The following is a 22119-nucleotide window of genomic DNA, read 5'->3' as shown; positions in this document are numbered from 1 at the left end:
CCTTTTTCGGGCACCGTGGTCCCCTTTTTGAAGCAATGTTTTATGGCCGGATGCCCTTCCTGCCGTCAACCCTGTTAGTCGCCTCTTGGGACACACATGGAATTATCAGTGAACTGGTACTCAATTTGCCGACCTCAGAGCGATGACAGGTTGAGTCAACCCCCTTGGCGTTAATTCAGCGATCGACCGGGATTCAAACCCAGGATCCTAGGATCCCAAGCCGCACCATAACCGCTAAGCCAACACCAGGCTAGATGGGAAAGTGATAGGGAGATTCCAATAACTTGAAGGCCTTGGTTTCCACAGCATCAAGCTGAGCAGGGTGTGAGGCAGGGACACCAGCCCAGAGATGGAAGCAGTATTGCATCAAGCTGCGAATGAAGGCCTTGCAAGTGGATAGAGGTTCAGGTGTGCCAAGGAAGGCCATTGTACGACGCTGGATATCCATTCAGCGGCTAGCTTTGGAAGCCAACTTTGAAATATGGTTTACCCAAGAAAGATCACGGCTGATAGTGAGACCCAGGAGTTTCAGTGATGAACTTCCTCATGAGGATTGCGAAGAAAGTAGATGGGAGGGTTTACCATATAAAATATTTGTAGAGTGAGTGTGAGTTTGTCCGGATTGAAAGATATTCCATAGTGTTTGACCAGCTTGTGATCTTGTCAAGGTCTGCAGAGAGGGAAGAGGCTGCCACCTGCCAATGGGTGATGAAGGATTAGGTATTTCTTAGCAAAGGGTGGAGTTGTCATCAAAGGGATAAAGGGGGTTTTCCAGAAAGTCAGAGAGATCATTGATGAAGATTAGGAATAGGACTAGGCCCAGAACACTGTCTTGAGCAGACCAGCATTGACAGGAAGATCAGATGAAATGATTCCGTTGAGTGCCACATGTTAGCTGCAAGAGTAGAGGAAGTCGGTGTGCCATGTGTGAAGTTGATTTTGGGTGCCTTAGGCAGAGAGTTGGGAGAGCAAGGTAGGGTGCCAGACTGCATTGAACGCTCAAGACACAAACACACTTCTGGTGTTTGTTCCCCTTCCACCCCCTCTGTTACCTCAAATGGCTACACAGCTGACTCCGCACGTGAAAAAGCTGAATGCCTCAACTCTGTGTTTGCCTCAAAATCTTGTGTCCCAAACCCATCTCTTTCTGTACCCACCTTACCCAGTCGAATCCAGCTGCTCCTCCTGATAAGGTGGAAAAGTTTCTGTCAAACCTCGATTCTGATTCTGCAACTGGACCAGACAGCATCAGCCCACGGGTCCTAAAATCCTGCTCTGCCGCTCTTTCACACCCTCTCTCTGTTCTCTTTACCCTCTCTTTTGCTGAAGATCATCTACCATCTGCTTGGAAATCAGCAAACATTACCGCTTTACATAAAAAATGTGCAAAAACCAGTTCCTTACATCTACAGAACAATCAGCCTACTCCAAATCATCAGCAAGGTCATGGAATCCATCATTGCTTCGGATATCAAATCCTTCCTCTTCTCCAATGGCTTGATCTCTGATCATCAATTTGGATTCAGACCAGGTCATTCTACTCTGGACATGCTGCTTCTGCTGTCTCCACAATGGATGGAGGTCCTCAATGCCAAACAGGAAATCAGAACCGTTTCCCTTGACATATTTCGTGCCTTCGATACGGTCTGGCACCCCGCTCTGCTCACCAAACTCTCCTCCTATGGTATCCATGGAAATCTCCATGCATGGCTTGCAGACTTCCTTTCCGAATGCAGTCAACATGTGGCCCTGAATGGCATTCTCTCATCTCCCTTTCCTGTTCAGACTGGAGCTCCTCAAGGCAGTGTTCTGGGTCCTGTGCTTTTTTTGGTATTCATCAATGATTTTTCCGACTCTCTGGAAAATCCTCTCTATTTATTTGCTGATGACTCCACTCTCTGCCGCTGCATATCTCAACCCTCAGATCGGCTCGCAACAGCCTCTTCACTCTCAGCAGAACTGGACAAAATCACAGACTGGTCAAACAAGTGGAACATGTCTTTCAATCCTGACAAATCTCACACTCACTATGTCTCTCCGAAAAGACCATCTGCAAAACCCTCCCATTTACTTTCTCAACAATCCTCTTGAAGAAGATCTGTCACTCAAGCTTTTGGGTCTGACTATCAGCCATGATCTTTCCTGGGAAAACCACATTTCCAAGCTGGCCTCCAAAGCCAGTCGCCGACTGGACATCCTCCGTCGTGCGAAGTCCTGCCTCGGCACACCTGAGCTCTTCACCACATACTGTACAAGGCTTTCATCATTAGCTCAATGAAATACTGCTCTCTCCTCTGAGCTGGTGCTCCTGCCTCACACCGAGCTCAGCTTCACGCTGTAGAAACCAATGCTTTCAGAATCATTGTTATCTCCCGCGACGAAGCTGATGCTGAGGGCCTTTCACTCTCTCACCGCAGGCAGGTAGATGGTCTTTCTGTCTTCTACCGACTCCTCTCTGGCCTAGCTCCCCCAGCTCTGTCTGTGCTGTGTCCCCCAAATATTCCTGCAGGACGCACAAGAACTGCCAGCAACCCTCTTCTGGTGAAACTGCCAAAATCAAGACTCTCTGCTCACCTTTATTATTTTATTCCTCTTTTTCCCCACCTCTGGAACAAACGCCCACACTCTCTTCAATCCCACTCTTCCCTCCAGGTCTTTAAAACAGATGTTCACCACCATCTCTTATCTTCCCCCATCCAAAACCTTGATCTTTTCTACCCCCGTTAATACACCGCAAATCCACCTCTTTCAATCTCCGACTTCATTCCTGAAATTCCTTGTAGTGTCAATTTGTTTTTGTACCGTGTACCCCTTTCCTCCCCCTCCCCACCCCCCCCCCCCCCATCCCCCCAGCCCTCTCCCTTCGAACAGATCTCCCGATGTCCCTGTTCTCTACTGTTGTGCTTGTGTGCTTCCCTCTCTCTCCCCATCTTGGCTCCACCTCCCTTTATTGTTTTATGTGTCCGTATATGTTTTTTATGTTTTATGTGCTAACACAGTGCATTCAGAAAGTATTCAGACCCCTTCACTTTTTTCAAATTTTGTTATGTTGCAGCCTTATGCTGAAATCGTTTAAATTCATTTTTTCCCTCATTAATCTACACTCAATACCCCATAATGACAAAGAGAAAACAGGATTTTAGAACGTTTTGCAAATGTATTAAAAAGAAAAAACTGAAATATCACATTGACAAAAGTATTCATACCCTTTGCTATGACACTTGAAATTTAGCTCAGGTGCCTCCCATTTCTCTTGATCATCTTTGAGATGTTTCTACACCTTGATTGGAGTCCACCTGTGGTAAATTCAATTGATTGGACATGGTTTGGAAAGGCACACACCTGTCTATATAAGGTCTCACAGCTGACAATGCATATCAGAGCAAAAACCAAGCCATGAGGTCGAAGGAACTGCCTGCAGAGCTCAGAGACAGGATTGTGTCGAGGCACAGATCTGGGGAAGCCTACAAAGAAAAATTCTGCTGCAATGAAGGTTCCCAAGTGCACAGTGGCCTCCATAATTCTTAAATGGAAAAGGTTTGGAACAACCAGGACTCTTCCTAGAGCCGCCCGGCCAAACTGAGCAATCGGGGGAGAAGGGCCTTGGTAAGAGAGGTGACCAAGAACCCGATGGTCACTCTGGCTGAGCTCCAGAGATCCTGTGTGGAGATGGGAGAAACTTCCAGAAGGACAACCATCACTGCAAGACTCCACCGATCTGGGCTTTATGGCAGAGTGGCCAGACGAAGCCTCTCCTCAGTGAAAGACACATGAAAGCCGCTTGGAGTTTGCAAAAAAGCACCTAAAGGACTCTCAGACTGTGAGAAACAAGATTCTGTGGGAAACAAGACTCCAATCAAGGTGTAGAAACATCTCAAAGATGATCAAGAGAAATGGGAGGCACCGCAGCTAAATTTCAAGTGTCATAGCAAAGGGTCTGAATACTTATGTAAATGTGATATTTCAGTTTTTTTATTTTTAATACAGACTTGGCATTTAAAATGGAATTTTTTTTTTCTTGACTTGGGTTTACTTTCTGTACTCAGTATATCAATCTGGTGAGTTTCTTTTACGCTTCGGTGATTTCTTTGTTAAAAGAACCATGTCACTGATTGTCTGTCGCAGCAAGAAGTCAATAACAGGATTATATCACAGGTGGCGTGACAAAATGTAGGGACAGGTACATTTGACAATTGGCTTCACAATCGGGTATATAATGGTTGTTGCGTTCTGTATTGGTGGAAAACAACTGCTGCACGTCTCCAAATGTTATTGCCGCGTCCCCTGGAGATGGTCCGTCAGCTCGACAATGCTGTTTGTCATTTAGTGGTGGCTTTACGAAATTCCGGCATGAAACAGCGTGCTATTGCTCGGCAGTATGGCATCACTCAAGGTAAGGTGTCAAAGATCCTGAAACGAAATGCTCAGAGGGGTGTCCCTACTCCAATACCGAGGTCAGGACGTCCCCGCAGAACCACAAGGAGAGATGATCGCCAGCTGCACCGGTTAGTCTGCAATGGCCGTACCAAGCCAGCTAATCGGCTTAGGGCTGAGTGGCAGCAACTGATAAATGTGCCTGTATCCAGAAGGCGAGTCAACCAACGACTGGTTCAAGCAGGCTATCGTGCCAGGCGTCCCATGAGAAAGCCACGTCTGACCAGACAACACCGCCAGCGCCGATTGCAGTGGGCCAGAGAGCACCGTCAATGGCAGCCAGGACACTGGAATCACGTGATCTTCAGTGACAAGTCTAGATTTCTGGTCTATCGTCAATATGGCCGCGTCCGAGTGCACAGACAAGTGCATGAAGCCCACAACGAAGATTGTATAGTGCCAAGAGTCCAAGCTGGAGGTGATGGGGTGACCGTTTGGGCTGCTTTTCATGCAGGGGGCAAAACTGACCTGGTTGTTCTGAATGGAAACCTGAACCAGTTCAAGCACAGGGCCATTCTGGAAGAAACATTGCTTCCATTTGTTCATGTAGCCTTTCGAGGAAACTTTGTCTTCCAAGATGACAATGCACGGCCTCATCGTGCTCGCATGATCCAACACTTTCTTGCTGACCGTGGTGTAGAGCATATGGAGTGGCCTGACATGTCCCCGGATATGAATCCGATAGAGAACTTGTGGGCAGAATTAACGCGTCAAATAGACAACTTGGACCAGCAGCCTGCCTCTGTGCATGAATTGCAGCAGGCTATTGTAACTGCATGGCAAGCGATTCCTGTCCAAACCTTGGCAAATCTCGTGAACATCATGCCTCAACGTGTACGTGCTCTCCTGAATGCTCGTGGGGGTTACACGAAGTACTGAACTGTAATTTTACTGTCCGTAATCCCAGTCGTAATTTAACTTTTGTTTTTGTTAAGAAATTTTTTTGGCTAATGTGCAAAATAAAGAGATACTTCTGGAAAACGCACAGAAGTTTAACACAGTACTGTCCGTGAATTGATTTCGATATCAGTTTACATCACTTTCACGGATCAATTTATTTGCTTTGAAATGTCAAATGTGGTTTTTGTTTCTTTTAAAGGTCACATTAACAAAATCTAGAATACTTTTAACATAATTCCAATGAACTTTTGGTTCTAAGTCATCTTGAAAAGTAAGTTTACCCCCACAAAAAAAATATTCCATATTAAATGCCAAGTCTGTAAATTTGCAAAACTTTCTAAAATCCTGTTTTTTCTTTGTCATTATGGGGCATTGAGTGTAGATTGATGAGGGAAAAAATGAATTTAAACGATTTCAGCATAAGGCTGCAACATAACAAAATGTGAAAAAAGTGAAGGGGTCTGAATACTTTCTGAATGCACTGTATGTGTTTAATGTGCTAGCTCTTAAACGAGCCTCGATCTTGTATACGAAAGAAAAAAAGAAAAAAAAGACATGTCAAGAGAGACGGCCCTAATCTCATGTCAGATTGAGGGCCTCCATCCAATGTGAGCAGAGTAGGAGCAGCATGTCCACGTTGAAGTGACACCTGGTCTGAATCTGAATTGGTGATCTGAGATGAGGCCATTGGAGAAAAGAAGGATTTCATATGAACTGTGATGATGGATGCCATGACCTTGCTGGTGATTGGAAGCAAGCTGATAGGTCTGTAGTTAAAGGGATCAGTTTTTGCACCTTTTATATCATGCAGTGATGTTGGCAGATTTCCGAGCAGATGGAAAAAGGCTTTGAAAAAGCAACACAGAGCAGGTTTTCAGAACATGTGAATGATGCCGTCCGGTCCAGTTGCAGGATCAGAGCGGAGGGTTGCTAGAAACTTCTCTGCCTTCTCAGGTGCAAAGGACAAAGTCCAGGTGCAGTTGGGTGTGACTGGTTAGCGTGGGTTCAGAGAGTGAATGTATATTGTTGCATAGTGTCATGATCATCACACATGTCATTACTGATGATGTGACTGTGGTATGTATACCTGTCAACATACCTCAATAGGTCACCACACCAGTAAAAATCAGGTAAGTGGTCAAACCTAACCTGTCGATTCTGAAACACCGTGCATCAAATTCAAAGGTGGGCGGTCCGCTTCGAAAGGCCGCTTATCCGCTTATCCGCTGCAGCGGACTAACGTTTTCGAAGCGGATAAGCGAATCGGAACAACCCCCGGAAACCGAAGCGGATAAGCGTAAGCGGACTACCGAAAAATTAAAGCGCATCGCGATTCGCCAAATCAGCTGTTAGCCTGAGCCGTTACTCTAGAATTGTGAATATTTATTTAAGTGAATAATAAGTGAAACCCTAACAACTCGGCTCTCGCCCAATCTCTTCCCGCTCGAGTTCCGTGATGCTTGGGTAACTCTGTTTCTCAGGCATAACACGCCGCTCCCGAGCTCTGCCTCGGTCGAGCGCGTGTTCAGCTACGGGTCGGACATCCTCCGGCCTAAGAGGTCGGCCCTGGCTGCACCGAACTTCGAGGCCCTCGTCTTCATGAAGGGCAACCTCCAAATCCTCAAGAAGGCCCACGAGGTGGAGGAGGAAGACGAGGACTAGTCAACAGACTGCTAGTCTGTTGACTAGTAGACACTCTTGTCAAAGAAAGGACGGGCAAATTGATTTTTCTTTAATGTAACTTGCATATATTAAAATTATATTTAAATTAACTGTAGAGTAGAGTAGAGTCGAGTGGAAAACTTTATTTCAATAAATTTTGAATAAATTTTATTTAAATAAAAATGTATATTTTCGATCTTAAAAGCTTTGTTTGTCTTTGTAGTCGTTAGAAATGGCTATTTAGGCTTAAAAAGCATTAAATTCCCTTTAGAAACGTCAAAAATCGCTTTAAAAACGTCGAAGCGCTTTAAAAAAATCGAATCGAAGCAGATAAGCGGATAACCGGTAAGCGGACTAAGATTTTCGGCCGCTGAAGCGGATAAGTGAATCGGACTACATGGGCTGGCGGAGCGGATAAGCGGTAAGCGGACTTAAAATTTTCCGAATCGCGCCCACCTTTAATCAAATTACCAAGTGGTACTTGTTAGAATTTACCATTAATGACCCAGAGGGTATGAGCAGAGCCTCCTTGGATACATCATACAGATCTTGCACATGCTCACTCCACCCTGGTATTGTATAATCCGATATTTCAGATTTACAGGTCAAAACAGCATCCTATGAGTCTCTTACTATATTACAATGTCTTACCTTTATCCACACAGATGGCTCGTATTGTCCCATCTGTAAGTTTGTCAGAATTTGGATGTCCTAATGTGGCAGTGATGATTAAACTAAAATAAAACATCACCCACAGGGTGAACCGTATCTTGCCAAAGTGACCTTGACCTTCATAATTTTGTGTGCTAAAGGGTATCTCTAAAAGACTCTGATATGCGAACTTACAAGAGTTTCCAAAGGGAACTGTGCTCTACAGAGTGACCTAAACAATGCGAACTAAAGCAATACAATATACATGAAAAGTGCAGTTTTTTCGTCATAACGCCGTCAAATGATGTCACATTGTCAAACTAGTTATATGTTTGGAAAGCACTCAACAAGGGCTTCAATTTGAGGTACTACTCGATATGGTAACTGAAACTTGAAAATTTTACCTTTTGGTCAAAATTGAATGACCTTCAAAATGACCTTGAAGGTCAAGGCCGATCGACACCAAAAATTAATCAACTGAGCGCCATACCACACCCTATATACCCACCAAGTTTGGAGATCATAAGATCAAAGTTACTCAAAAAATAAGGGTTTCGTAATTTGACCTTGGGGTCAATAATTTTCGACCTCCAGCGCTAACCATGAAGGTCAAGGCCGATCGCCACCAAAAACTAATCAGCTGAGCGCCGGACCATATACTATATTCCCATGAAGTTTGGAGACGATCCGATCAAAGTTACTCAAAAAATTAGTGTTTTGTCGACCTCCATGATTGACCACAAAGTGACCTTGACCTTTGACCTTGACCTTCAAAATTTTGTGTGCTGAAGGGTATCTCTATAGGACTCTGATGTGCGAAGTTACAGGAGTTTCCAATGACTCGATATGGTAACTGAAACTTGAAAATTTTACCTTTTGGTCAAAATTGAATGACCTTCAAAATGACCTTGAACGTCAAGGCCGATCGACACCAAAAACTAATCAACTGAGCGCCATACCACACCCTATATACCCACCAAGTTTGGAGATCATAAGATCAAAGTTACTCAAAAAATAAGGGTTTCATAATTTGACCTTGGGGTCAATAATTTTCGACCTCCAGCGCTAACCATGAAGGTCAAGGCCGATCGCCACCAAAAACTAATCAGCTGAGCGCCGGACCATATACTAGATTCCCATGAAGTTTGGAGACGATCCGATCAAAGTTACTCAAAAAATAAGGGTTTCGTCGACCTCCATGATTGACCACAAAGTGACCTTGACCTTTGACCTTGACCTTCAAAATTTTGTGTGCTGAAGGGTATCTCTATAGGACTCTGATATGCGAAGTTACAGGAGTTTCCAATAATAACTGTGGTCTACAGAGTGATCTAAACGTGAAAAAAAATGATTAACCACAAACAAAAAAACAAAAAAACAAAAAAATAAACCTATGTCACCCACAGGGTGAACCGTATCTTGCCAAAATGTGAACATGAGTGACTTGCTTCAGGTCACACTGAGGTGAACAGAACTGCTATCCACTAGAAGCGACTCTTTGAGGAATGTCTGCCCACGAGATATTGAAAGATTTTGATGAGAACTGAGGAAATAATTTTTTCATGAAAATTCCGTTTTTTCGTCATGACGTCATCAAATGACGTCATAGCGTCAAACTGTTTACAGATCTGGGAAGCACTCATCAAGGGCATTCATATGAGGTATTACTCGATATGGTACCTACGATTTCAAAATTTGACCTTGGGGTCAATAATTTTCGACCTCCAGCGCTAACCATGAAGGTCAAGGCCGATCGCCACCAAAAACTAATCAGCTGAGCGCCGGACCATATACTAGATTCCCATGAAGTTTGGAGACGATCCGATCAAAGTTACTCAAAAAATAACGATTTCAACATTTGACCTTGGGGTCAATAATTTTCGACCTCCAGCGCTAACCATGAAGGTCAAGGCCGATCGCCACCAAAAACTAATCAGCTGAGCGCCGGACCATATACTAGATTCCCATGAAGTTTGGAGACGATCCGATCAAAGTTACTCAAAAAATAAGGGTTTCGTCGACCTCCATGATTGACCACAAAGTGACCTTGACCTTTGACCTTGACCTTCAAAATTTTGTGTGCTGAAGGGTATCTCTATAGGACTCTGATATGCGAAGTTACAGGAGTTTCCAATAATAACTGTGGTCTACAGAGTGATCTGAAGGTCAAGGTCAAAGGTCAAGGTCGACCTCCAGCGCTAACCATGAAGGTCAAGGCCGATCGCCACAAAAAACTAATCAGCTGAGCGCCGGACCATATACTAGATTCCCATGAAGTTTGGAGACGATCCGATCAAAGTTACTCAAAAAATAACGATTTCAACATTTGACCTTGGGGTCAATAATTTTCGACCTCCAGCGCTAACCATGAAGGTCAAGGCCGATCGCCACCAAAAACTAATCAGCTGAGCGCCGGACCATATACTAGATTCCCATGAAGTTTGGAGACGATCCGATCAAAGTTACTCAAAAAATAAGGGTTTCGTCGACCTCCATGATTGACCACAAAGTGACCTTGACCTTTGACCTTGACCTTCAAAATTTTGGGTGCTGAAGGGTATCTCTATAGGACTCTGATATGCGAAGTTACAGGAGTTTCCAATAATAACTGTGGTCTACAGAGTGATCTAAACGTGGAAAAAAAATGATTAACCACAAACAAAAAAACAAAAACAAAAACAAACAAAAAAACAAACATACAAGCTGACTAATACATCTTGCAAAAACTTCGTTTTGGCAAGATAATAACCGGTTAAGGTAATCATCATGGCTTGACATCTAACAGGTGCATTCCCATTTTAATTGTGGATAAAGGTGTATGAGTTGACCAAAGGCTGTACCTCTTCAATGGTCCATGAGGTAACTAGGCTCATTTTCTCATGAAGAAGATACCATAGTAGTATGGTATTGAGGCCAGTGTTGCATTTAATCCAGTAGATCTTCGTCTCCGTTAGCATTTCCTGAAGCCTGCAGAAGTATGGAAAAAGAGACATTCCCAGGCGATTGCCCTGAATCTCAAAGCAGTAAGATTGGAAAACAGCACCAACCACAACAAACTTGTAGGAAAATGCCTGTGCTCAGTCAAACATACCGTATTTGATTCTTGCATTATTTGATTATTACCATCAAGACTCATCAAAAGGCTAATAAGACTGCAAACGGAGACATGAAATGACAAATATAATTTTGCCGTCTGTTTTCTTTTCGGATAAATAAAGGGTGACAACAAATTTGATACATGTCATCATTCATATAATAAGACACAGGAAGATGGTTGTAATACTGGCTGCCACCAAAGGTAGCGCTATTTCCACCACAGGCGGCGCTATTTCCACCACAGGCGGCGCTATTTCCACCACAGGTGGCGATATTTCCACCACATGCCAATTTTGGAGTTTTGGTGACATCTATGTTTGCTCCATGACAGTAAAAATTTCAAAAATAAAAACAAAAATATAAATATATATATTTGAAATAGTAAGGGAAACATATGAAAATCTGTTAACTAAATTGTTACCAAAAAATTTCTTCACCAATATGTTTGTAAAGGTGTGTAATAACATGTGTTAAAATGTTGAAGGTCAACTCCCGTGGGAAACCCAGAAAAAAAGCTGTTGAATTCGGGTACCGAAAAATTATTTTCGAGAATTTAAATTTTTTTAAATCGGCCCTTAAGTAACTTATGAGGGGTCAAATAAGGGTTTTTCATGATTCTGAGTTGATTGTTAACATTTATATTTCACCACAGACACTCCTTTGTGGAAAAATAATTTCTAAATATATCTCATTTTCTACTTTGCAGGACATGGAGTCTAGCAATATGGATGAAGACGTTACTCCACCTGTGCTCAATTGCTTCATCTGTGCATGCTCGGATACACCAGCTGAAAGGCTCATACAGGCAACTCCAAAGGGATACTCAACTTTATTGAAACAAGCAGAAACTGTCGAAAATGTTACTGTTGTGGAACATATGAAGGAGGCTCAAAAGGAAGGAAAACTGAGGTACCACCAGAAGTGTAAAAATGATCTGTACAACAACTTTGTTGCAACCACCAAGAAGTCAGCTCAAGCATCAAAGGCAGAGAAAGAGTCATCAAAGTTGAAGAGAAGACGCACTACTTGTGAGTTCAGTTCATCAACTGGCTGCAGTTCTAGAAGATCACAGTCAGTTGACCTCCTGTATAAGGATGTATGCATTCTTTGCAACCAACCAGCCCAGCTCTACAAAAATAATCCAGCACAAGCTAGAAAGAAATACAGAGTGCCAGATAATTTGACTGCAGATACACTGAAGGCAAGCTTGCTGAAGACAGCACGGAGTCGTGGGGATGACTGGGGCACTGAAGTCACTGGACGCCTGGAAGGGATCAACGACTTGGTAGCAGAAGAAACACTGTACCATTTGCGATGCAAACTTATGTTTGCGAGAGGTGACAGTTTGTCCAAGACTGATGAGGAAGGAAAAAGGAAGAGAGGACAGAGGAGTATTGATGAGGAGCGAGAGGCACTTTTTATTGAATTATGCGAATGGTTAGACTCAGAATTAGAGCATGGGGTAATGAACATGGACCAAGTCCATGAAAAGCTGCAGGAGTTTGATCAGTCACCAGAGAAGAGCCTTTCTTATTCAAAGCATTGGCTAAAGATAAAACTTCTAGAGAAATACGAAGACACCTTGTATTTCACAACACAGGAAAGAAGGGCAGATGTACTCTGTCTCAAAGATGGCACCGACAATATTCTGCGAGTGCATCATGCTAATCTTGACCATGGAGATGAGAAGACTCAGATCATAAAGACGGCACTCAAGTTCATATCCAATGATATTGCCTTGATTGATTTAGGTCCAAAGTCATACCCCACCACACACAGTATGACTGACATCGATAGTCAGCTGACACTTGTTCCTGCAAGCCTTCAGATGTTCTTGTCGTGAAAATCAAGCTCAGACACGACTTGACCTCTGGGTAGGTTTAATATCATTTAGATCAGCAGTACATCCTGTAAGAATACATGCATGCAACAGGCATTAAATCAGAGCATTTCATGAGCAGCAATGGTGGATTCAATATAACAATGGTTAGCGCAGCGCATTGTCAGCGCAGCATTTGGGGCGTACATACCATTCAAACTACTGGATAATGTCACCGTGAGTTCCGCTGAAGTGTCTGCGCGCCCCGGTTGTCCCGGGTCTTATAGACGCCCCCCTTCCGTAGCGAGCACCCCTGGGTTCACCTTGGTATAATTTCACTACATTCTCCCTGCCGTTAGAACTATACTGCCGCTCGGCAGGTTGCAAGCAAGCATCAGCAATAAACGAATGGGTCACGTCAATCCACGTCAGTCGGTCCACCCGTAGCGGTCGGGGCGGCGAACCTCCCTGCCAGTTCGTGTTCGGAATCTACCGGGCACGGCGTCCCCTAGCCCGGAGTCCCCCGCGTCGGAGTAGCCGCCGGAGGTTGGAGTCGGAGGGGGCGCCCCTGTGCCTTCGGGCACGGGAGCGGGGGACGACGGGAGTAACAGTGGTAGTTCCATAGGGGAAGCTTCGATAGAGTCCATAGACTCGTAGACGGGTTCGTCGATATCCCTGTCGTCGTCCCCACATGGGGCGAGATGGCGTACGGAGACAGTAGACTCGCGGCCATCCGCCGTTAACACGCGAGCATGCTCGGGATTAGCCTGGAGGACCTGCACCTTGTCAACAAGGGGGTCGTACTTGCTAGCGCGAACCGCTCGTTTGAGATAGGCGGGCCCCGGTTCAGCGAGCCAGCTGGGTAAAGATTGGATACTGCCGGAGCTTCTAGGGTGGTGGAACAGTCGTTCGTGAGGAGTCTGGTTGGTGGCAGTACATAGGAGAGCCCGGATCGAGTTTAGAGCGGCAGGCAGTGACCACGCCCATTTATCGAGGCCTCGGCCGAGGGTCCGAAGGCTTAGCATGACGGCCCGCCATATAATCCCATTAAAGCGTTCGATCTGTCCATTCGCTTGGGGCCGGTACGGGGTGGTGTAGCTCGAAGCGACATTATGCTGGAGCAAGTAGCCCCTCACCTCTTGGGACAGGAACACCGCACCCCGATCGGTATGCACGTAGGCCGGATACCCGAACATAGAAAACAAATTCTGCAGGCACCGAATAACCGTGGCAGCCGACATATCCCCGCACGTGTAAGCAAAGGGGAATCGGGAATACTCATCGACGATAGTGAGCACCAAGGTCGGGCGGGTAGCCAGAGGCCCGCGGGGAGGAGAGCGGCTCTTCAAAGCTGGGCGAGGCGCCCCGTCCGGTGCTCGATCCGTTGGCTCCGCGATGAGCCCATTCAAGGTCGCTCGGGAATGCGTGCCCCGAGCGGCCTTTCTGCAGACCTTTGCAAAATGGCCCTTGGTGGAGCACAGGTGACATGTCGCCTCTCGGGCCGGGCATTCAGAGCGAGGATGCTGCCGATTTCCACAAAAATAACATTTTGCATACCGGGCAGGCCGTGGCCGGGCAGCGGCAGCAGCAGTGAGGCCGGAAGCGGAGTCCGCTTCCGGAGCTCCCAGAGACTCGGCCGTCGTGGTGGTCGGGTCCTCCTCCGCATCCTCGGCGGTAGCCCTCTCAGGTCGCGCGAGTTGCGAGGTCCCCGCCACGACTCGTGGGTGATCATATGCGGTCAATTGTTCTCGGGCATCTGTGTATACGCGTGCCAGCCGTAGTGCTTCTGTAAATGTCAGCTCCGCGACCTCCAAGAGACGGAGCCGCAAGACTCCAGAACTAATTCCGGAGATGAATGAATCTCGGAGCAAATCGTCCTGCACTTGCTCGTGGGTCCGGACGTCTTGCACGCAGTCTGCCAATAGGTAGCGCAACTCCTGCGCGAAGCGATCGATCGATTCAGACGGTTGCTGTCGCCGCTGAGAAAGTTGATGCCGGCCGTGTACAGCGCTCCGTGTCTTTACGTAGAGGCGCTTCAGCTCGGCTAGGGCCGTAGCGTACGTCCCAAATCGAGAAATGTTCTTGAAAACAGTGTGATGGACCTTGGACTGTAACACGGACAGCTTTATCGCAGCGGTGGGCTCTGTCTCGTGAGCCGCAAAGTAATTCTGCAGCGTGTTGAGCCAATGAGCAAACTCCGATGCAGATCCCTCAGCTTGAGGGTCGGCTCCGAGAATCGGTACCACGATCATCTTGTGGTCAGCCATTCCGGCGATCTAAATGATTGAGACCGATTGTCAAGACAGATGAAAGAGTTGCCGTTTGGGGGCAGAATTTTATTAAGGCCTGTCGACCTTGGTCTGGAGTATTGCCACACCAAATGGGGCTTGCCATACAACTTGATCATAGATTTGGGTCAAAATGGATGCTCAACAAGTTCCACCGGCTGGGATACACTGAGTCTTACACGGAGACACAAAACTACAAATACTGCTTCCTTAATAGTAGGAGTGGAGATGATGTTCCAGATACTTCTGGCACTCTCGACACCATTGTGGAGGAAACCGATGAACAGATCAATGATGAGGTTGCGGTTGATGCTGCGCTTGAGGATCAATCAGTGATGACAGCCAAAGTGCCAGCCAGTGAAAGTGAATTGTCAAGTAATGATCAGGTGGTCTTTATGGAGGTTGGGGAAACAAACAATGCAGTCACTCAGTTTGTTGGAGACAATATAGATTTAAACATTGACTCTATTCACGGAAACACTCCCTTTCACTCAATGGGTTGGATCGAAGTCACCTCTCCGGCACCACCTTTGCCAGATCCACAGACAACAGCAGCTTTCCCTCGGGTGAAGTTGAAGGCACTCGACAAAGCTAAGATCCTGAGAGGAACTGAAGGAAAGATTATTCCATTTACGAACAGGAAACAGATAGGAACGAACGCGATCATGTTTCTCCCCCTCGCTGAGCTTTCCTCCTCCCTGGCTCATGATCAGCCACTCCTCACTCCAGGTGACACACTCTGGGCAGCGGGGTGGGTGATCAAAGCCAACGATCCTGAGTTCCCACACTCCAACTGGAATGGCTGGATGAAGAGAATCCATGCTAATGATGCAAAGCAGAGCACACAGATCGAGTTCCTCCCAGTTATTGAAGGAGACCCTAATGACCTCAACACCATCTTCACCACTCTGAAAGAGTGCATACGGCGCGCTGGGGTCGCTATAGTGACCTTTGATCTTCCGATTTGGCTGAAGGCTGTGAATATAATAAAGCAGGCAAATCTACCCGTCATTCCAAGGTTGGGGTCACGTGCATCTCGGCCTGTGGAGTCTGTAATGGCATTACATGCAGAAACTGCAGTCATGATGTTGTTGAGTGTGAAGAAGACATAGACAATGACTGTTGAAACTTCTGACATTGTGAATGAGAAATAACTCTTGAGTATTATATATGTATGTGAAATAAAAGCTACTTTGTGTGTAAATGTAAAAGTGAAAATATAAATGTTAACAATCAACTCAGAATCATGAAAAACCCTTATTTGACCCCTCATAAGTTACTTAAGGGCCGATTTAAAAAAAAAAAAATTCTCGAAAATAATTTTTCGGTACCCGAATTCAACAGCTTTTTTTCTGGGTTTCCCACGGGAGTTGAACTTCAACATTTTAACACATGTTATTACACACCTTTACAAACATATTGGTGAAGAAATTTTTTGGTAACAATTTAGTTAACAGATTTGTGAAATATCTCATAAAATGCCCTTACTAAAAACAGTCAAATTGTCTGCCTTCACTGGATAGATAGATCTGTATTACCACACATTTCAGCTGTATTCCATGTACGAGTACACGACATGGTCCCTTCAATTGTGTATGTACTGTGTACGGTTACTTCTGAGCTTAATTCCGAGTGCATGACGCATGCGTGTCCTTCATTTCCATACCATGACCTGTCACGTGCACTTGTCCAACATTTTGAGTGTGCTGTTACATATGCTTTGCCCCATGTTACGTGCGTGAGTTCTTTACTGTGTACATGCTCTATGATCACACCTTCATTTCGTTGACATGTCATTACCTCTGCCACCAAAGGTGGATGGAGGTTGTTTTCACCCCTGTCTGTCTGTCCGTTTGTGAACAAAATATCTCAAAAAGTTGAGGACGGATTCGGACGAAATTTTGCAGAGATGTAGTGAATGTGACAAGGACGAAATGATTCGATTTTGGTGAAGATCCGCATTCGGATCCGGCTACTAGAATTTTTAAAGTGATTCTTCACCATTGGGAGATAGGGCCAAAAACCGATATACAGCAGGATATCTCAAAAGGTTATGGATGAATTTGGACGAAACTTGTTGGACAGGTTGTGTGTCTGGCAAGGACGATTCGATTCAATTTTGGTGAAGATCCGGATCCGGATCCAACTAGTAGAATTTTTAAAGTAATTCTTCACCACTGAGTGATATGGCCAACCAGGCGGAGGTACTGTATGTTCTCTACTGAGTGCCGTTCTAGTTAATTAGTTGTTTTGACGTGTACAGTCATAAAGGGAAATCTTTGGCAATGATATAGTTTAAGGGGCCCACATATGCAAGTATGTATACCAGAGTAACAACCCTAACAACAACTTCTTGGTGAACAGAGGTACTTCTTAGTTGCACTTGTCTTGCTAATAAAGTGCTATCAGCACAACACATGTACAGGCTAAGCTTAAAATTATCAAACTACCAATAAATTATCATTACTATTGGTCCATTGGTGGAACTACAGTACTTTTTCTGTTATTTGCACATACAATGAAAAGTAGAAAGTCCAGACTGCATTTTCAGTGATACTGCTCTTGCTTGGCAAATCTATTTGTCCATTTCTCCTTGTGATGAAAGACCTATCACCTGTTGGAAATGTTGATAGCATGTTTGTTTGGTGGTAGAATGATGTAGCAGACAGAGGGAACGATGACCTCCACTCCACCGGGCAGGAGGACCAACCAGGACACCCGATGTCTGTTGTCTTTAAGGAGGGATACGTGCTCTCTCTGGCACACCAGCATCTGCAGCAGGCAGAGACAGGTACAGAAGGACATATTTCCTTGCCTTGGGGGACATGCTCTCAAAGATTAGCAGAATAAATCAAGTGGCACCAAATCATTAATACGGGCCTTTCAAAATGACGTATCAACCCCAGAATATTCGGCGTGCATGTGCAGAAAGCCATAAAAACAGCAGACATCGGGGCATGTTAAACGTATATCGTGCATGCGAGATAGGGATTGTCACTTAAAATGTCTCATAAAGCTTCTAAAAGAAGCCAAAAATACCTGATAGCAAGGGGTGTGCCACTGCATGAGAGTTGGAGAACTTTCTCAGCTCGCCAACAGGGCTGAGATGTTATAGCTGCCCATACTGCACAATCCCGACAATGTTGATAGGTGCAAGGCCCGAACTGTGGACTAGCGCATGCTACCCAAACCCTCGACCATTGCCTGCCAATAAGTGGACTTCAAACCTTGCGGGAGTGCCTCCTGTGAATATGGCAGGCTTGGCGATTTATTTAATGGATGTCAGCAATAATTGGAAAGATGATGCCGTGTATCATTACCAAAAAATGTGTCATTACTAACAGCTGCCAACTCTTCGAAAGGATATCTTCACGATGTAAAAATACACAAAGCTTGTGCCAGCTGTATTTATGTCGAGCGAGATGTGCCAGGTTGATTTCCTTGAGGGAGACACCCTTGTATTTGGTTTGGGTATTTGGTTTGGTATTTGGTTTGTTTTGGGTGCTTCTGAAAAGGGTAAGTTTAAAATCAACTTTTAAAATGATGACAATTCATAAATCATGTTAGGGGAGGGAGCGGGGAGGAATGGGAGTTGTGAGGGCTGTTATTAATGTTTTTTGTTTGATTTTGGTGGCACAAGTGAAATTATACTAGATTTTTGCATCTCTAGCTAAAAGGAGAAGTGTGTGTGTGTGTGTGTGTGTGTGTGTGTGTGTGTGTGTGTGTGTGTGTGTGTGTGTGTGTGTTGGTGTTCTCCACGACTACCACTCACTTCCATTTACAGGAAATGGTAGGAACTCAACACCTCTAATTCACAGGTATTTCTCAAATTTGCTATATTTTTGTGCGGCTCATTTGCATCCAGTCACACAACAATTTAACCATTTTGAAATTGCCACTCTTTCTTTAAATACTGAAAATTATGTTAAAAAGACTATTTGAGTTGCAGATTTCACCGTAGCAACGGCAGGTTAAAAGAGCCCCATCAAGCGGATTTGCGTCGCTGAAAACACACACACAGCGCATGCACGAAAGACCTAGTTATAGCATTCATACATCATTTTAAAAGTCCCATATTGTCTGCTTACGCCATTCAGCGTGTAATCACAGACAGCTTTTAATGGCAGGAAGGAATCGATCAAGTTGTCCGGGCATCTCGGTTTGAGTTGCACAATCTCTGTGGACTTGTGTGAAAGGCTTTGCACGACGACTTCCATCTCCTCAAGCCGCTCCTGTATACCCTGTGTGGCAAGTACTGAATATTACTTCCAATCACGAGGAAAGCAATAAAATGCAGACAAGAAGGAGGAGGAGGAGGGGATAGAACTGAAAATTTAAGACCACAACATCAAGTAGTGGGATGGGAGGTCTCACCACTCACGAGAATATCGCACCTGGATCTGCTTGCGCAATGTCTCATGAGGACCAGGTGGGTGCACCATCATCATCTCGATGAGTTTGTGCAGTTCTCGGAGCACTTTTTCTGTGGCGTGTGCATCTCGAAAAAACTGCCACCAGTCACAGACAGCATGGAGGTGACAATGGAGGTGAAATGGGAAAGTGCTCAGAGAGGAAGCGGACCTTCATTTAAATCTTTAATGTTGTATTGATCTGTGTATGCATTCAAAAGGCAGATATCAATGAGACATTTCACTCGCTTAGCTCTAAGCCATTGTTACCTCCGCCACCAAAGGTGGACGGAGGTTATGTTTTCACCCCTGTCTGTCTGTCTGTTTGCCCGTTTGTTTGCCCGTTTGATTGCCCGTTTGTTTGCAAACAAAATATCTCAAAAGGTTATGGACGGATTTGGACGAAATTTGGTGGACCGGTTGTGTGTGTCACAAGGACGAATGGATTCAATTTTGGTGAAGATCTGGATCCGGCTAGTATAATTTAAGCGATTCTTCACCATTGAGTGATATGGCCAACCAGGTGGAGGTGTGCTCTCTACTGAGTGCCGTTCTAGTTTATGGCATGTTATCTTATTGTGTAGTTTTTGCAAGACTATGATCTTTGTGTAGTTTTTCTTAATTGATTTTTCCATCGAACCCCACTTTGTAGTTTCACACCTTTGCTCTGTTAGCTTGTTACTACATTGGTAATGTTTGTCATCGTTTTGTCTTCCATGAGCCTCTATCCATGTTTCTTATAAAATTGACATGAAATCCAAGCATGCTAACAGCACCTGGCAAGCGTTACACCTTTCTATTCTGCTGTGTGCACAATCCAAAAAATATAGTCACTTCCGTTCCATTGCTTGTCACGGGTTCACCATATCACTGGAAATCCGTTCGTATTCACAAGTTAATCAGTCACGGTTGGCCGCTAACATATCATGTACATCCCAATTGGGAGATATAATCTGGCTCCTTCCTTGTAAATCAATTCCCAACCCGATAGCTCGTCTCTCTCAGCATTCCTCACCTGCCAATAGGTCGTGTTCTCCTGCACGTGTGACAAGATGCAATGACAGAGCTGCAGAATCCACCTCCACTTCTTTTCTACTTCAAACAATATTTCCTGAACAGCACAAGTTCACAAATCTCACTCTCAACCCATACAAGAACACAGCCTTCGTTTTTTCCATCATAATAAGCATACGTGTGCACAACATGCATTTTAAAGGCCATTTTCCCTGCTAGAGCAGGGGTTAGCCTTGCGGTCCCCATGACAATCTTCTCCATTTTGCCCTATTTTCTGCATCTCTCCTTGTTAACCCCCTTGCCCGCATTTCTTCTTCCACCATCTTTAGTCAAGTCTTTTTCGGTCTTCCCCGTCCTCTGCTTCCTTCTACATTCATTTCCATCACTCTTCTCAACCAGTCACTTTCATCCTTCCTCAACACATGACCAAACCATCTCAACCTGTTCCTCTTCACAGCATCAATCACAGGCTCTATTCCCATCATCTTTCGCAATTCATCATTTGTCTTCCTCTCTCTCAACGATACTCCACACATCCACCGAACCATTCGCATTTCCACCCTTTCCAACCTTCGTTGCTGCTCTACGTTTATTACCCATGTCTCGCTCCCATAAATCATAACACTTCTCACACATGCAGCATACACGTTTCCCTTCAGCTTCAACGACACTCCCCTCCTTATCAGCATGCCACCCAGTTCCCGAAACTTCTTCCATGCACATCTCACTCGAGCAACCGTTGCCGAGTCTGATCCACCTTCTCCATTCAGCATGTCTCCGAGGTAGCAAAATGTTTTCACACCTTCCAGCTTCACGCCATCTCCAAGATCCAACTCAACATTTCCTCCATCTGCAGCTCCCTCTGTGCACACCTTACATTTGAATGTAGCTGCCACACTGGTTAATGACCCTCTCAGACCACTACATTTTTGATGAACCCACTCAGCGCACATTGTACATTGAATGGAGTTCACTCCGACACCCTTCCTACACACAGCACAGGGCCACTTCCCAGTTCTTTCCACCTCACCACATGCTTTACCACTTGCCATCACCTTCGTCTTTCCGATATTCACCTTCAGACCTTTTGTCTCCATACATTCCTTCCACGTGGTCATCTTTTCCTTCAGTCCATCCATACTTTCCGCAATCAACACCAGATCATCTGCATACAACAACTCCCACGGTAAACCCTCCTTTACGTTCTGAGCCAGCACCTCCATCACAGCTACAAATAGTAATGGACTTAGTACCGACCCCTGATGCACTCCCACCTTCACCTCAAACTCACCACTGTTCCCGTCCTTCGTCCTTACAGCTGTGCGCGCTCTTTTGTACATTGCCATCACTACTCTGATCAACCATTCCTCCACTCCTAACTTCCTCAATGCCCATGTCAATACTTTGCGTGGTACCCTATCGAATGCTTTCTCCAGATCAACAAACCCAAGAAACAACTTCTTCCTCTTCTCCATGTACTTCTCCTGCAACTGCCTCACAATGAAAAGCGCGTCTGTCGTTCCTCTTCCTGGCATGAATCCAAACTGCATTTCGTCGATCTTCACTTTCTTCCTTATCCTCCTCTCCAACACCCTTTCCAATACCTTCATTCCATGCTCCAATAACTTTATCGCTCGGTACGAGCCACACTCCAGAGGGTCACCTTTCCCCTTGTATAGAGGGACGAGGGTACTCAGTTCCCAATCCACTGGAATGCGGCCTTCTTTCACCACCAGATTACAGATCTCTGTCATTCTCTTCACACCCCAACTTCCTGCTGCCTTCAACATATCTCCCACAACTCCCGTCGGCCCTCCCGCTTTTCTACCCTTCATTGCTTTTATCG

At 45.1% G+C, this 22119-nt stretch overlaps 1 protein-coding gene across 1 annotated transcript in view; it reads right to left on the bottom strand.

Annotated features, from left to right (window-relative positions):
* Positions 1–22119, bottom strand: part of LOC137438348 (uncharacterized) — a 160729-nt gene that overhangs the window by 32524 nt on the left and 106086 nt on the right. Inside the window, exons 7-11 of the mRNA XM_078767358.1 lie at positions 20275–20370; positions 19245–19358; positions 18939–19091; positions 17465–17622; positions 10488–10614 (exon numbers count right to left, since the gene is read on the bottom strand). Of these exons, the coding sequence (XP_078623484.1) occupies positions 10488–10614; positions 17465–17622; positions 18939–19091; positions 19245–19358; positions 20275–20370 (648 nt within the window). The remainder of the gene's footprint in view (positions 1–10487; positions 10615–17464; positions 17623–18938; positions 19092–19244; positions 19359–20274; positions 20371–22119) is intronic.

This window comes from Myxine glutinosa, chromosome 13 (genome assembly GCF_964187855.1).
Source record: "Myxine glutinosa chromosome 13, kmMyxGlut1.1, whole genome shotgun sequence".
Lineage (NCBI taxonomy): Eukaryota > Metazoa > Chordata > Myxini > Myxiniformes > Myxinidae > Myxine > Myxine glutinosa.
Note: the sequence above shows the minus strand (reverse complement) of the source record. Positions and strands in the feature narration are given on the sequence as shown.